General features: G+C 62.5%; 1 protein-coding gene across 1 annotated transcript; it reads left to right on the forward strand.

Annotated features, from left to right (window-relative positions):
- The first annotated feature begins 267 nt into the window (after nt 1-267).
- On the forward strand, nt 268-14,939 carry WIPF2 (WAS/WASL interacting protein family member 2). Its single transcript, XM_065699192.1, has 8 exons — nt 268-368; nt 9,643-9,760; nt 10,222-10,354; nt 10,507-10,632; nt 11,049-11,708; nt 12,880-13,089; nt 13,187-13,288; nt 14,095-14,939. Exons 2-8 carry the CDS (start codon nt 9,704-9,706, stop codon nt 14,133-14,135), a joined length of 1,329 nt encoding a protein of 442 aa, XP_065555264.1. The 5' UTR covers nt 268-368; nt 9,643-9,703; the 3' UTR covers nt 14,136-14,939.
- Nucleotides 14,940-15,195: the final 256 nt, after the last annotated feature.

Below are 15,195 nucleotides of genomic sequence, written 5' to 3' on the forward strand. Positions count from 1 at the left end.
GGAGGAGCCGGCTGCGGTAACCCCGCTTCGCCGCGGCGGCTCCGGTCCGCGGCGGCACCACCTCCGGTCCGCGGCGGCTCGGCCCGGAGCGCGGAGCACCCCCGGTGCCGCCGCTGTCCGTCCGCGGCCCCAGGCCGTCCCGCCGCATCTTGACCTTCCCAATATGGCGGCCATGCCGCGCACCCTCCCCGCCGTTGACCTCCCCATCATGGCGGCGCGGCCCTGCCGCCCCGCTGCTCCCCGCCCACATCCGGCCCGGGCGGCGCAGGAGCGGCGGGGGCCGCCATTTTGTCCGTCGGCGGCTGGAGGCCGGACGGCGCCGCGGGGCCGCGTTTCCGGGTGCGGCGGGAGGAGGCCGCGGGCGGCCGGTGAGAGCGGGGAGGGGGCCGGGGCCTCGGGGGCGGCCGTGAGGGGGGGGCTGGGGCCGCAGACGCGATCGCACCGGGGCCCGAGGCGGGGGGGGGGCCGCCGGTGGGAGCGGCTGCGCTGGAGCGGTGCTGGCGGCCGGGGGGGGGGGGCTCTGAGGGGATCTCCCCCCCCCCCGGTCCCGGTGCTCCCGGTTCCCCCCTGCTCTCCGCACCAGCAGGGCTCCGGCTCCGCGCTCCTCCGGGTGTCCGGTTGTGCGTCCTGAGCCAAGCCGTGGCCGGGCAGCGGCAGCCACGGGGGAGGCCGGCGCAGGGCGCTGCTGCGGGTGAACCCGGCCGCGACCTCCCGGCGCTGCCCGGCCGCGGAACCGGCGCCGCAGCCGAGCCAGGCGCAGCGCCACGGCCCTGGGGACCGCGTTCGTGCTGCGGGGTCGCTTCGGAGCCCTGCGGAGCGCTGGGTGTAAGCGGAGCAAGTGAGGAGCTGAGCGTGAGCCGGGCGGCCTTCGGGAAGGGGGCAGAGCTGTGGTTTGCCCCCTTTCCCCCTGCAGAGACCCGGCAGAATTGGTGCTGCTCAGCCCTGAGTGCACACTTGCAGAGCTGGCTCCTGCCCACCCCAGCTCCCTGTCTGTGGGGTTCCCTGTGTGCAGCGATGCACTCGGTCGGGCTGTGGATGGGTTCCGGCTGTGGGGGACATGTGCCGCACAGGGATGAGCCCAGCGGAGGGGTTGTATTCAGTGCCTGGGTCCGTGGTCCCTCCTTGGGGTCTGCTCCTCTTGGGGTGATGCTGGTTTTGGGGTTTGTCCCATCGCAGCGAGCCCAGACCCGGGGCAGACCAGGGTTGGTTGGGGGCACTCTCAACCCACTTATTCAACAAGCACTGCTCAGAGATTGATTTTTTTTGGGGGGTTCACCTCGAATCCCCATGGCTCTTAACCATGGCTCTGCTCCATCTACCCCCTCGCTTGGTCCCCCCTCTGACCTGCTTGCACTTGGGCAGCATTTGGGGGTGGGATGCAGAGGGAGGAGACGCCGGCTGCCTCCTGACCCTCCGCTGATGGATGTGCGGCTCTGAAGGCCTCATGACTGCCCTGCTCCGGGTTATCCCGTCCCCACCATCCAGGCGGAAAGTGGTGGTTGGGAAGGCAGTGAGGAGCCGGTGCAGCGGCGTCCCCGGGCCAGGTGGAGGCAGAGGTTTTGCATGGAAGTCATTGCAGCGAACCGCAGCCTGCGTGTGCTGCGCTGAGCCCTGGAGCGCTGCCGCCATCCCACATCGGCCTCGCTTTACCTTTGGCAGACTTGGCTGCGGGCAGCATCCGCCCGGCTTGCTCCGGCCTGGCCTGATCCCTGCTGTGCAGCGGCTGCCAGAGGGGATCTGAGCTGGGCTCGGGGCGCCCATGAGGTGTGAATCCACCCGGCCCCAGCTCCGCCGTGCTCTGCAGGGCAAAGCTGCCTGGCGAGCGCATCCTCTGCTTCTCAGAGCCTGGCTTCGCTCCGGCCTGTCTCAGCGTATCGAGCTCATCCTGTCCCTGAGGTGTTTCGGCGCCGCTGAGCCCCCCTGCAGCCGTCCCATCCCACACCGTGCTCCTGGCTCTCCCGCTCGCAGCCACGCTTTGCTGCTGGGATGCAAAGGCAGAGCCTGTTTTCTGCTCCGGGGCCGGGAGCACAGACCCCTCTTTGTGCCGTGAGGGAGGGCTTTGGCTTCATCCTGCTGCAAACAAACAGGAGCCAATGCCATCCCGAGCGTGCGGAGTGCCCGGACACAGGCGACCGGTGCCACCTTTACCAGGGGATTGGGTCTGTTTGGGAGAGCTTCTGCCACTAAAAGTAGGTCCTCGCCGTGTGAGGCTGCAGAGCTTTTGGCTGGTGTGGCTGCAAGGTGCTAGACCCTGTCCCCAGTGTCTCTGTGCACGGTGCCGCGCTGCTGCTCCGGCATCCTCTGCTCTTGCTGAGCGAGGTGAGGCATTGCCGGCCCCCCCCCCCGCCCCAGCACCGATGTGATGGGGGCACGTTCCAGGTCAGGGCTCGCTTCCCACTTTGCTTCCCTTTAAAGTGATGTTGTCGAGGCGCCCTGGTCCTTGTCTGACCTACTTACTTACATCTGGCTGCTTGGAAGGGAGGCAGATTTGCTCTGCCAAAGAAGTAGCTTTGTGTTGGGAAGCAAAGGTGGGAGGAGGGAGCCGGGGGGGGGGGGGGGGGGGGGGAAGTGCCCTCCTAGCGAGGGGCTGAGCGTGTTGGGTTTCTCCTGCTGCCTTTGCCAGGGCAGCTCTGGCACGAGCACAGCTCCGGGGCCTGCTCCTCGCTCTGATGTTATGAGCTTGAGTGAAGAATTAAAGTGTCTCTGCAGAGCTGAACCGGCTCCTTCATCACCAGCCCTGGGAACCCAGACGTGCTCTGGGGTCTCCTGCAGCACAGAGGCCGTGGTGCTGGGGCTCGGGTGCTTCTCTGCTTCCTTTGGCTCATCCCCGCTCCCTTTCCTTCCTCTGGTGTCTCTCGCATGCGGTACCATAACCGTAGGGATCCGTGCTGCTCGGCAGGACCGGCTGCACCGGCAGGGGCAGCTCCGGAGGGGCTCTCGAAGGGAAAGGGGAGACGCTGCAGGCAGGTGTGGAAGCTTGCAGGGAGCTTCCCTTTCCCCTTTCCCAACGGGAGCAGGTTGGGCAGTTGTGGATGCAGCTCACAGCGTGGTTCCGGGTAGTCTGGACCATGGGGGTGCCGTGAGCATTGTGCTGGGATTCAGCTGCTGCTGCACTCCAGTGCCCTTGTCAGGACAAGGTGATGGGCACCTTCCTGCGGGGCCGGTGGTGTTCCCTCCCTTAAACCTGGGCTGGAGCCTGGTTCAGAGCCCCGGGGGTGCCGGTGCTTGGAGTTGGGAGGGACACGGTTGCATCCGCAAGCACCTTGTTGCTGCGGCCGTGTCCGTCACACCCCGTTCCTGGGTCGCATCTCGGAGCAATCCCTGCTCTCTGTAAATCCTCAGCGTGTTCTTGGCACCCACTGCCCTGAGGAGCAGCTGAGAGAGGCTCCCAGAGCTCGGGGTCCCCTTGGCACGGACACAGGCGCTTCCTTTGTGCCTCCCACCTCCTGCTGCTGCAGTGAGGGGCAGTGGGGCCAGACCCTCGGCACCTTCAGCAAGGCTCTGCTTGCTCTGAGCCCCATTTGTGAGGCTTCTGCAGCTTTAGGCTCTTGCACAAACACCAAGCGTATCCATCTGCCCCAAAATAACACTTAAGTGCTGGGGATTCGATGGCAGTTTGTAAATGTTCTCTTTATGACTCCAGGTACAGACCTGCTTAGAGGAAAGATGTGTTTCTTTAGCCAGTTAAGTGGTTTAGAAGCAGTCAGTGATGGGTTTCTGAGTGGCTGCTTCCTTTCTGCCAGGCCTTTGTGGCTTTGGGGTGACTTTATCCTGCGGTGGGGACTGCGCCCTTCCAGCAGGCACCTCCCAGTGACTTGCACTCTGCCTCGGTTCCTTGCCTTGTGTATTCTGGATCAGGAACTGGTGCATCCCTGCTTGGCCTTTGCCTAGGAAAACCCTGGGAACACTTGGCCGGGTGCTGTGGAACAGCAGGAGACCTCACGCCTGGCTCTGCTCGTCTCCTTCAGGGCTGCTTCCCGCAGCCAGGCATGGAGCAGGTCTTGCAAAAGAGTCGGCACAGGAGGGCGGTGAGGAGGCAGAGCCTGGCAAAGGGGACCAGAGCTGGAGGTCTCTGTCCTCAGCCTCCCCCAGGGACCCCTCAAGCAGAGGAAGAGGGAGGGAGCATCACAGATGCCTTGTAGGGGGTGGGAGAGACCTCAATGAGGGTCCTGCAGGCTCCTGGCTGGGGCAGGGGGGACAAACTCAGCCCTGGGCACTGCCCTGCAGAGCGAAGGGTGCCGGGGCACAGCGAGGCCTCAGGGGTGTTTAAGCCGAGTGTTCATACCCAGGCAGAGGCTGGTACAGGGGTTTAAGCTGGAGCCAGGCCTGCGGTACCTGAAAGGCACAGCTTTTCTGCTGGGGACAGCAACCTCCAGGCGTGTGGTAGTGGCTTTTCAACCGGTTTGTTCATGGTTTTAACCATGCTCCCTGTATGGGGGCAGACCATGGGGTTGGTTTGGTAGCGCAGCCTTCAGCGCCGTGCCGTCCACTTCATGTGCTTTATTTGGCTTTGTGCTGTCCCTGGCTCAGCCCTGCTGCAGTAGTGACAGCATCAACTCGGGGTGGCAGGCTGGAGCTGGAGCCTGCCGGCTGCTCCCCTGTGAGGCTGCTGCTGCCACGGAGCATCTGGTGCTGCTTCCCAGATAACTTTGTGCACTGGCAGCTTCCAGAGCTGCGGGTTTGCTCGGTGCCCTTGCTCTTCGCTGGTAGCGTGTCAGCCACTTTCAGAGGCTCTTGGAGGCGGCTGGAGCTTTTCTTTGCTTCCCATCCTGCTTGGAGCAGCCTGAAGCCACCAAGGTTTTTCTTGCTCCTCAAGGAGCTCCCAGCTCCATTGGCTCCATCCAGCTCCGTTCCCTCTAAATGCACAGAGGATGCTGGAACCTGCGGTGCGGGGCAGTTGCTGGCAGTTGATAAGAAGTCATTTTCATCTGAGCTCTCCACTAACAGCACCAGGCTCGGGAGCTGCTTTCCATTCAGTGCATTGTTCTCTGCGAGGCGTGGGCCCTGCAGCGCGTTATTCCCAGCCGTGGGTCACGGCGCAGCCGTCGGGAAGTCCTCGCGTCTCCTGCTGCTTCCTCCCACTGGAACAATCGGAGGTGTCCGTCGGAGAGCAGCGGTTCCGAGCGGTTCCTGCCCGCTCCCTTCGGGTGCCACCCTCTCCCTTCCCAGTTTCCTTTCCCTTCTTGCCTGGCACATGGGATGGGGAGAGGCAGGGAAATCTCTGGGCTCTCCTGGGATGGGCTTTTCCTGCTCTTTGCTGCAGCCTAATGTCAGGCCGCAATTCCTTGCTCCTGATTAAAGGTTTCCTCTGCCAAGCGAGCCGAGCTGGGTGGAAAGCTGCTAAAGGCCAGCCCGACCCCGGGGTCCCGTGGCTGGGCTGGGGAAGCCGTGGCTGTGGAATTGAGCCTGGGGGCATCCGGAACTGTTGTGTTGAGGGGGTTTGTTAAAAACGCGTTGTCAGGGCCCGTGGCTTGTGAATAATTGAGAGCGAACATCTGAGTCCCGCGGGGCTGCCGGGTGTCTGTGTGTCTGCACGCAGAGATGCACCAGCTCTTTGAGGCGCTCCAAATGGAGATGGCAGCTCGCGCTCTCGGCGCACGCTGATACGATTTTAAAAGCCTGAATGACCTCAAATCCTGCGCTGCTGTCTTTCAGGATAAATTATTTATGTCGCATCCTCAGTGCTGCCGGAGCCCCCGCTCCTCGGGAACGGGCAGAAATGTCAGCCTTTGGAGGACAGGCTCCGAGTTGGGAAGGGCAGCGCTCAGGGTAACTGAGGCTTGGGATGGGAAGAGGTGGAAGATAAAGGCGCCCTGCGAGGCGGGAGGGAGGGAGGGTGTTTCAGAGGTCCAGCCTTGGAAGTCAGCCCCAAACCGGTGCAGCTGCATTCTGCAGCCGACATCAGAGGGCTGGAAATTCCTCTTGATCTGCAGTTCAAAGCCGCTGCCTCCCGGAGGATGAAGCTTCATCTCGCGTTTGCAAATGCGGGCTCGCTGCGGCGTAGCTGTGAAATACAAATGTGCCACAGCACCCAAATCCCTCTGAAAGGCGAGGAAACGGCGGCTGAAGGTCACTGCTGCCTGGCCTGCTACAATAGCAAAGCCCCCTGAGGGGCGAGCAGGAGCCGGGGCTGCTTTGCTTGCTGTGCTGGAGGAGACATTTCATCTCCCTTCAGCAAATGAGGACGTAAAAATCGTGGCCTGTAGTCTTGTCCTGGCCAGCTCTGGCTGATTCAGCTGGTTTATGGGAGAGGGGCCTGCTGAATGGTGCGCTCCTGGGGTTTAACAGTGGTTGGAAGCCAGGGTTGTCAGGGCACACGCTGCGGTGGTGCTGGTGAGGGTCCAGCGTGGCTGCCGAGCAGCAGCTCTCTGCAGGGTCACCTTGTTTCAGTGAGCTCCCTGCCCTCCCAGAGCAAGAGCTGTTCACACCTTCTCTTCCCCGGGGTTCCTCACAGCTTCCTTGGGTTTGTGCTTTGATTTTCCAGGGGAAGCCGAGGTGCAAACCTGCCCCTCCTGCCCTACCCCAGGCTGCGCTCTCCTGTGCTCCCATCTCATGGGGGTCCTTCCTGCCCCGATTCAGGTCTTTCAAAGCACTTTCCCTGCGAGCACGGGGAGCTCTCAGCGGCTCAGCTCTGGCTGGGTGAAAAGATCCCTGGTAACGAAGAACAAAGGAGAAGGCACGCGGAGAAGGCGGCTCTCGGAGCAGCATTGTTTCAAAGGGCATGGTTTCCGTCAGGCATACGCCAGACATGAAGGGGTGGCGAGCAGTGCTGGGAGAGCTCCCCTTGGTGTTTTGTTCCTGGAGGATTTAGCTGTGTCTCCCTAATCTTTATCAGCTGTGTCTGTCCTCATGGCCACTGAAGGTTTAGGCTGTATTTTAAAGGCACTCCAGCCCAGAGGGCTCGGCGTTCCTCATGGAATGAAATAACCAGCAGCCGCCGTGGGCTGCGTCCGGTGCCTCTTGAGTTGGGTTTTTCAATGTGACCTTTGCTGTTAATCCACAACCTGAACGGGGCCGTGTGCTGAAACGAAATGACCCCTTTCTCAGGAATCCTGTGCCTCCTCAAGCTGCTTGAGCTTCGATTCTTCTTTCCCCTCCTCTTGCTCTTCTAGGTCAGAGCCTTTATCTGAATGTGGGTTTCGGTGCAGCGCTGGTTTTGAAGGGCATGGTAGATATGGGGAGGTAATGACTCATGGTTTCTTTGCAGAAATACCCCTCTCCTCCCCGGCTCTGCTTACAGGAGTAATGGCACGTTGGGATTGTCCCCTGACGCAGGGCTTACGTGGGGGGACCCGAGCAGCGCGCTTCCCTTGCAGCCATGACTTGTGTTCTGGCAGCTGACATCCCGCTGTGCGTCTGCCTGTGTCCCTGGCACGGGAGTCTTCAAGGAGCTCCGGTGACCCCAAGTGCCATCGAGGTGCGGAGCTGGGTGGGAAACGTCACCCTGTGAGTAACCAGCAGGAGCGTAACGGGTTGGTGGTGATGAGGAGGTGTTTGTGCTCCTGTGGGTCGGGCGCAGAGGTGACAACCGGCAGGGCTGGCACCAATCCTGTGCTGGCTCAGGCCTGTGACACATGAGACCCAGGCAGGAGTCTCATTACCTGGCACATTTCTTGGCTCTGTCTCTGATAATGACCTCCTGCTGCTGGTGTTCCAAAGAGGCCGGGGCTCTCCTGCCCATCCTGTGCCCCCGACGTCGTGCTCTGCCCTGGCAGCAGCTTGCGCCGTCCCGGCCCTTCCATCCTGCTGCGGGGTGGGAAGCAGCACGGGGGAAAAGCATTCCTGTTGCAACACGTCCCGGCAGTGCCAGACGAGCACGTTGTGAGCCGTCTCGGAGCTTGCTTTGGTGGGAAAGGTGCAGGCTGAATGGGTTTGCCGGGCTTCGTTCCAGTCTGTGGGGCGTCCCGGCTTGGTGAGGGTGCAGGAGGAGTTGATGGACATGCGCGAGGCTTCAAGCTTGGTCTGGAGCAAAGTAGCACCGCACGTGTCGGGGAGCGGTGTGTTTCCCAGGGGCAGGGATGAGCTGGCTCCCCTGGTGAGGTGGACAAGGACTTACTGAGTCATGGCAGGTTCGTTCCCAGCTCTGCAGAGGTGTGGCTGGTGCCATCAGAGAGCACGAGATCCCAGGTGACTTAGGAAAGGCCGGGAGATAGAGGGAGGAACGTCTTCCCAGCGAAGGTGTCTGCGCTTGAGGAGCTTCTCACTTGGAAGAAGAGCTGCTTTTAATTAAAAGGCACTTGAGTTCTTTATCCTCCTGAACCGCAGAGAGCTGCTGGGTCACTCCAGGGCAGCCGCTGGCACCGCGGCGATGCTGCTGCTCCCCTTCTCCTGTTCTCACACCTCTGCCGTGCCAGGGAGTGGGAATGTCTGACACGTGAGGATGGACCTGCTCTTCCTCTGGCCTCCATGTGCTGTGGCCTCAGTGAACTGTAGTTTCTCTGGTAGAAGGTGAGAGTATAATAATGTATATATTATTATATTACCCTTGTTTTATATATATATTATATACCCTTATATAGATTATTATAATATAACCCTTCAGAAGGGTTTTATAATACCTCATAGAAACCATTTAGAGGTTGTGGGCACCTTGGTTTTGGTGCCTGGCTCCTAAAGAAGCTTTCGCTGTCATGGTGGATGTGTCTGTCGCGTGCCCTGGAGGTCATGGATTGGAAGTTGGAAGCCTCAGGTGTGAAACTTCCCGGTGCTCACCTCGTGCTGGTATTGTGGTCCACTTCGGTGGTTACGGAGCAGGGAAAGACATCATTGGTGCAGAAAGGGGCATTTATCCCCTGCCTCAGCCTGCCCCGAGCACCTGGAACTCCTGGTGTGAGGCCTCCAGTCACCGCATTCCTATTCCTTGAGCCGGTGCTGCTGGGACAGCCCTACCTGGGCGCTGCTGTCAGAGGCACGAGCTTGCCAGGGGCCCATCCTGTGATCTCCGGGTGATTCAGGCTCTTCCTGTCCCCGCTTCCTCCGTGCTCAGTCTCCGGTGCTGACCGGAGCTGCCGGGCTCCGTGGAGCCCCACTGGTGAAGCGCTGTGTGGACTGGGATCCATCCTGGGTGAGCCATGGCGAGGGACAGGGTGGTTTTGGCCTCGTGATGAGATGGATTGAAACGTGATCAGGTTGATGTGAGGAAAGGTGGTTTCATTGCCTGCTCGGGCAGCTTCGAGGGGTGCTTCAGAGCTGTGTAAATGGAGTGGGGTGCAGGCAGCCTTTGGGGTGTTGGGTGAGCCGGTGGCAGGTTTAGTGGCCTTGGTGGCTCCTGGGGATGTGTGCCAGGGCTGGCCACGGTGCCTGCTGACAGCAGAGGCTTTGGGCTCCTCACACTTCCATGTGAGCAACCTCTGGCTGCAGATAAAGGAGCTGGATTCATGGTGCAGGATGGGCTCAGCCGGCTTCTCTGTGCTGAGCAAGGCGGTCGTGTGGGAAATGTGCTGGGGTGGGGGCCCTGCTCATTTGGGGCAGGGGGTGATGCTGGCTCCCACCTCTGCTGCTCCAGGGTGTTGGGAGAGAGCAGCCCCAGGCTCTGCCCCACGGGAGCTTCAGCACAGGGCAGGCGCAGGCTGGCCTGGGGCCGTGTTTCTCTGCTCTCTGGCTTTCCCTTCCAGTCCCTGACCGCTTCCTCCTTTCCCCCAGGCATGAGTGACCGGGCTTGTCCCCACCTCTGAGCCGCCGGAGCCGCCGGAGCGGGACCACGATGCCGATCCCGCCGCCGCCCCCGCCCGGGCCCCCGCCGCCTCCCACCTTCAGCCAGGTAAGAGCTGCTCTTGCTGCCCCTGACCTGGGCACTCATCTCCACATGGTGCTGCTTGCCAGGCCCCTTTGTGTTGCCTCTGGACCTCCTCAAGTCCAGCCTATGAGAGCTTCAGATGGTCCCTGGGCTGTGCCTCAGTTTCCCTTGCAGCAGAGTCTGTACGTGGAAGGGGCTGCACGTGGCTGTTCCTTGCATTAGTGTCTTCTGCTCCTTGGTGGCTCAAAGGGGAGAGCTGGGGGTTTTCCACGTGGCTGTAGCTGAGCTGTGCTTTGGGTCTAGGTAGGATGGGGCCTCAACCTTGCCCCATAGAAGAGCAGCATAACCTGGGGCAGCCCTATTGCTCCATGTGGAGAAGGATGTTTGCTGGCAGGGGCTGGGGAGGTGGAGTGGGGCTGGGCCTGCTCTGGGGGTCGGGGTGTCCGTGCACACGGGCGAGCTGCTGAGCTGCTGCTTGTCCGCAGGCCAACACAGAGCCACCGAAACTGAGCCGAGAGGAGCAGCGGGGCCGCGGAGCCCTCCTGCAGGACATCTGCAAAGGGACCAAGCTAAAGAAGGTGACACAAATCAATGACCGGAGCGCACCCATCCTAGAGAGTGAGTCCTGTCCCGGGGGGGCTCTCAGCCCTGCGCCGGGTGCTGCTGTGTCCTTCAGGACCGCTTCTGAGCTCTCACCCATCTGGTTTCCAGTTCCTCCAGTGCTGGAGGAGCTAATACCAGGCTTAACCTCTCTGTCTCTCTCCTTTCAGAGCCTAAGGGCAGTGCTGGTGGTGGCTGCAGCTACAGCTCTAGCTCAGCTGCGATCCAGCCAAAGGGCGGCCTCTTCCAAGGCGGTGTTCCCAAGCTGAGACCCGTGGGAGCGAAGGACAGCTCAGGTAATGGCCTCCTGCTTGTGGTTTGTGTGTGGTTCCCTGGGGAGGTCCCGGAGCAGGAGGGAGTTGAGGATTTTGCTGTGCTTCCCTGGGGATCTCGGCTGTTTAGAGGCAAATCAACACCCCACGAGTGGCAGCGGGCAAGCTGCACGCTCCGTGCCACAGCGACCCATGGCACAAACCTCCTTGGAGGGCCCCGGTGTTGTGTGTGCTGCGCAGCGTTTTCTCTCTGCTATTTTCTGTGGCAGCCTGCCTCCCAGCAAGGCAGAGAGCGCATAGCAGTGGTGAGAGGGGAGCCGTGTGTGGCTGAGCGTGGTGCCAGCTCCCAGCCTGTGCCAGACAGTGTTCCGCACGGGCACGCTGCCCCGCAGCGCTGCACGTCGCCTCTCACTCCCTCCCTCTGCTCTCCTTCCCCACAGACAGCTCGGGTAAGCAAACCCTGCAAGTCCCCGGCTCCAGAGCAGCCGCCCCCAGGCCCCCGGTGCCGGCCAGCAACAGCCGACCTCAAGATGATGCCGACAACAGCCGGGGCTCGCCGCCGGAGCTGCCGCGCACGCAGAGGCCGTCGCTGCCGGACCTGTCCCGGCCCAACGCTGCCGGCAGCACCGGCATGAAGCACAGCTCGTCTGCCCCTCCGCCCCCCCCGCCGGGCCGCCGTGCTGCTGCCCCTCCGGCGCCCCCCCCAGCACACAGCGCCAAGGTCTCGCCCTACAACCGGGAGAAGCCGCTGCCGCCCACCCCGGGACAGCGCCTGCCCGCCAGCAGGGACGGGCCCCCGGCCCCACCGCCCATCAAACCCCCCCCCTCCCCAGTCAGCATCCGGACTGGGGCAGGGCCTCAGGGCCAGTCCCTCGCCCCACCCCCACCCCCTTATCGACAGCCTCCCAGTGTCCCCAATGGCCCCTCCAGCCCCATCAACGAATCCGCCCCGGAGCTGCCGCAGAGACACAACTCCTTGCACAGGAAGGCGCCGGGCCCTTTGCGGGGTCTGGCACCGCTGCCACCCGCTTCAGCCTCCCCATCTCTCCAGAGCAGTCGCCCCCCTCCTCCAGCCAGAGACCCCCCCAGCCGGGGAGCAGGTAAGAACCATTTGCTCTGCTGGACCAGGCTCCTTTGGTGTCTGGGAGCAGCCGTGGTGGGTCCTGCCCATGGGCTGTTTGGTGGCTGGTAGGAGATGTTGGGGGAAGAGCGAGCTCCAGGGAGCAGTGGGGCTTCTCCTCGGTGTAGGGGTTGAGCCAGGGGCAGTAGCTTCACTGTCGGGTTTAATCCATGTCCCTGGTCCTGTTGTTTATCCAGCTCCTTGCAGGCCTGATGCTGCTGGTGGGTTGTGGCTGGGCAGCTCCTGCCTGTGAGATTGCTGCATCCTCCTGGGGTGGGAGGTGAGGACATGGTGGAGCCGGAGCCATGTACGCTGTGGCTGCTCCCCTGAGCTTCCTGAATGTCACTGGCGTGGTGACAAAAAGCTGTGGCAGAGCAGGGAGAAGCTCTTCCCATGGTGGTGCAGCTGGACACTGCCCCATGGCCCTTGCGAACTGTCCTGGGCTCTCCGGGGCTGGGAGCAGCGATGGCTTCATCCCGGTGCCCCCCCTCCCCGCCCCGTACGCTCCTGGGCTCCGTGTCCAGACCGCAGCTCCCGCCTGGTCCCCTGCCAAAGCCGCTCTGTCCTTCCGGCCCTGCCAGAATCCCTCCTCTGAGCTACAGCTGGGGATCCGCTCCCTCAGCCTGGCTGTAATTAGCCTAATGAGGGCCATGAGCTGCCACTGCATCCGTGGGAGGCTGGGCAGGAGCAAGAGGTGGGTCAGAGGGGCTGTGGGTGCTGTCACCACCTCGGTGGCAGTGGGGATGTGGTTTCCCAGCCCTGGCAGGCAGCATCTTGCCTCCATGTGGAGTTGCCCTCAAAGCCTTGTGTGTGCGGGCTCCTTGAATCCCCTCTGTGCAGAGGCTGGGCTGGGAGCGTGCAGGGGCTGGAGCAGCCGAGCCGAGGGGCACAGGCTCTTGGCCCTCCCCTGCGCTGCGGCTGAGTGCAGGAATGTAGATGTGAGCAAGCAGGAAATCTCCTCTGGGAGCGTGTGGGAGCATCCCTGGCCGGCCGTGCTGGCCGCTGGCGTGGTCTGGCTCGGCAGCCGGCCTGGAAAGCTTCCTCGGAGGATGTCCTTGGCCCTGCTGCCGGAGGGGAGGGTTTGCCCTGGGGATGCCGAGCCTTGGCTGGCTGCAGTGGCCTCGCTGGCACTGACCCAGCTCTCGTTGCAGCTCCACCGCCCCCTCCGCCGCTGCTGCGCAATGGGGGGCGTGATGCCCCCCCACCTCCGCCCCCCTACAGACTGCACGGCTCCAGCGAGCCCCCCAGCCGGGGGAAGCCACCGCCACCCCCCACGAGGACACCGGCCGGGCCCCCCCCGCCGCCGCCACCGGTGCGCAACGGGCACCGGGACTCCATCGCCACCGTCAGAGCATTCCTGGGTGAGTGGGACCCCCGTGGGGCTGAGCTGGGGAGGGGGGGGAACCCTTTGGTCCTCATCCAGACCCTGACCTGCTTCTTGTTCCCCCTTCTCTGCAGATGACTTTGAATCCAAATATTCCTTTCATCCCGTTGAAGACTTCCCAGCCCCAGAAGAATATAAATACTTCCAGAGAATCTACCCCAGCAAAACGAACAGAGGTGAGGGAGGAGGAGGAGGAGGTGCCCCACGGTCCCTGGCTCCCCTCCTGCACGCTCCAGGGTGGCGGGAGGTGACAGCAGAGCAGCTATGGCCAACGCTGTCCTGTTTGTCCCTGCTCAGGGTGGATCATGCAGGGGCTGGTGTGAGCCTTCCTGAGCCCCAGGCTCCTGATCCGTGTCCTCTGTGCCTTGGGACCTGAGCCCCAAAGGCAGCCTGCACCCCCTTCTGCCTGCTGAGCCTGCACAGAGAAATGCTGCAGGGCTCAATCCTGCCTTTGCTGAGCACCTTTGGTGCTGGAGTGGTTCCAGAAGAGCCCAGCAGCTGGTCCTGCTGCCAAACCGGTGCTGGGCACCGATTTGGGGGTGAAGAACCCCCCTGTTTTGCACCCCAGGATGGGCCCAGCGCTGCCAGCACAGCGCAGAGTGCCCTTGGTGCGCCTCTGCTGCACGTCAGCCCTGCGGATCCCGCAGGAGACTCCGGGGAGAACGGGATGCTCGTCTATTTTTAGAGCAATGAATGTTTAATGTGGATTTGAAGAGCCCGGAGCTCTCCGTGCGTGCTGCAGCGGCTGGTGCCAGGCGCAAATCCCAGCCTCTGGATCTCCGCATGGATTGGGGAGGGAGGGGAGGAGGAGGCAGCTGGTGTGGGGATGTGGAGGAGGGAACGTAGGTGGCCTGGATCCTGCTCTGGGAGCACCGGGGTGGAGACCCTGACGCAGGGTTGGCACATGGGGAGGTGGCACACAAGGATATGGCAGATTGCATGGTGCAGGCTCTGGTTTCATTGAGCTTTTCTTGTCCTTCAGCTACACGTGGGGCCCCCCCTCTGCCCCCCATCCCCAGGTGAAAGCAGGCTGCGCACACGGATTGATCCTGAGCAGACACACAGAGACCTCCTTCCCCTTCCTCCGCCGGACCCTCCCCACCTCCCTGCATGAGACACTCCCAGCATCTTTGGTTCTCCCAGGACGAGCAGCTTCCGCCAGGCCAGCTCCCTCCATCCTCATCTATGCATCTCCCTTGGGACACATGGGCCCTTTCCTCCTCCCTCATCCTAGATTCCGGGTTCCTGGTATCCCGCTGCAGCTCAGGAGCCAAACACAAGGACTTGGGGCAGAGCCTGTCGGGACCAGGGGTCTCTCAGTGCCCGATTCCCTGGGGCAGAGCAAGGGCTTGGAGAGGAGCTGGGATAGGGCAGGAGCTGGGATAGGGCAGGAGCGGGATGTGCTGCAGGATCACTGGCAGAGCGAGGGGCAGCCGGGATGTTGGGATGGAGCTTCCTTATCCCGGCACAGCCGATTGCTGTTTTGCACAGGAGCCAGCGGAGGAGCAGGGGGTGAGTGGGAACCCCCCTTTCCTGCTCCGCCCCCCCCCCCCAGCAGAACCCCTTCCCCAGCACTGGGGTTAGATGGGGCTCATGAGGAGGTGCCTGGCTTTTAACGCTGAATTCCCGAACTGGAGCATTTTAACGGGAAAACACTTACTTATCCATGGAGCAAACTGGGGCTGCTGTTACTGGGGGGGGGGGGTATTTGTTCTCTTAGGTGGCAGGGGGACCCGTGCCGGGGGGTGGCTCCGGCTGACGTTTTGCCTTACCCCTGTCCCCGCTGTTGGTACCGGGCTGGTTTCTCTGGCATTCCTCACTGTGTTGGGGGGGGGGGGGGGGGTGTTGGATATTAACTGTAGTTACTGATCTCTTTTGTACTACCAGAGGCGGGGGGGGGGGGGGGTGTCGTTGCGGGTGTACTAACCCCTCCCGTCTAACTGTCCTGCGCTTCCTTTGGGGTTTCTATGGAGGTGGAGCGAGGCGGGGTGAGGGGCTGCGCTGGAGGACGAGCCCCCCCTCCCTCCCTCTGTAAATAAGGGTTCAATACAAAGGTTCTCCCCCAGCGGGGGCTGGGTTAAGA

The sequence above is a fragment of the Lathamus discolor genome, chromosome 20 (assembly GCF_037157495.1).
Source record: "Lathamus discolor isolate bLatDis1 chromosome 20, bLatDis1.hap1, whole genome shotgun sequence".
Lineage (NCBI taxonomy): Eukaryota > Metazoa > Chordata > Aves > Psittaciformes > Psittacidae > Lathamus > Lathamus discolor.

Coding starts and splice junctions, on each gene's coding strand:
- WIPF2 (XM_065699192.1), top strand. CDS start 9,704: ATGCCGATCCCGCCGCCGCCCCCGCCCGGGCCCCCGCCGCCTCCCACC. Junction 10,355..10,506: donor GAGCGCACCCATCCTAGAGA/GTGAGTCCTGTC, acceptor CTCTCCTTTCAG/AGCCTAAGGGCAGTGCTGGT. Junction 13,289..14,094: donor CCCCAGCAAAACGAACAGAG/GTGAGGGAGGAG, acceptor CTTGTCCTTCAG/CTACACGTGGGGCCCCCCCT.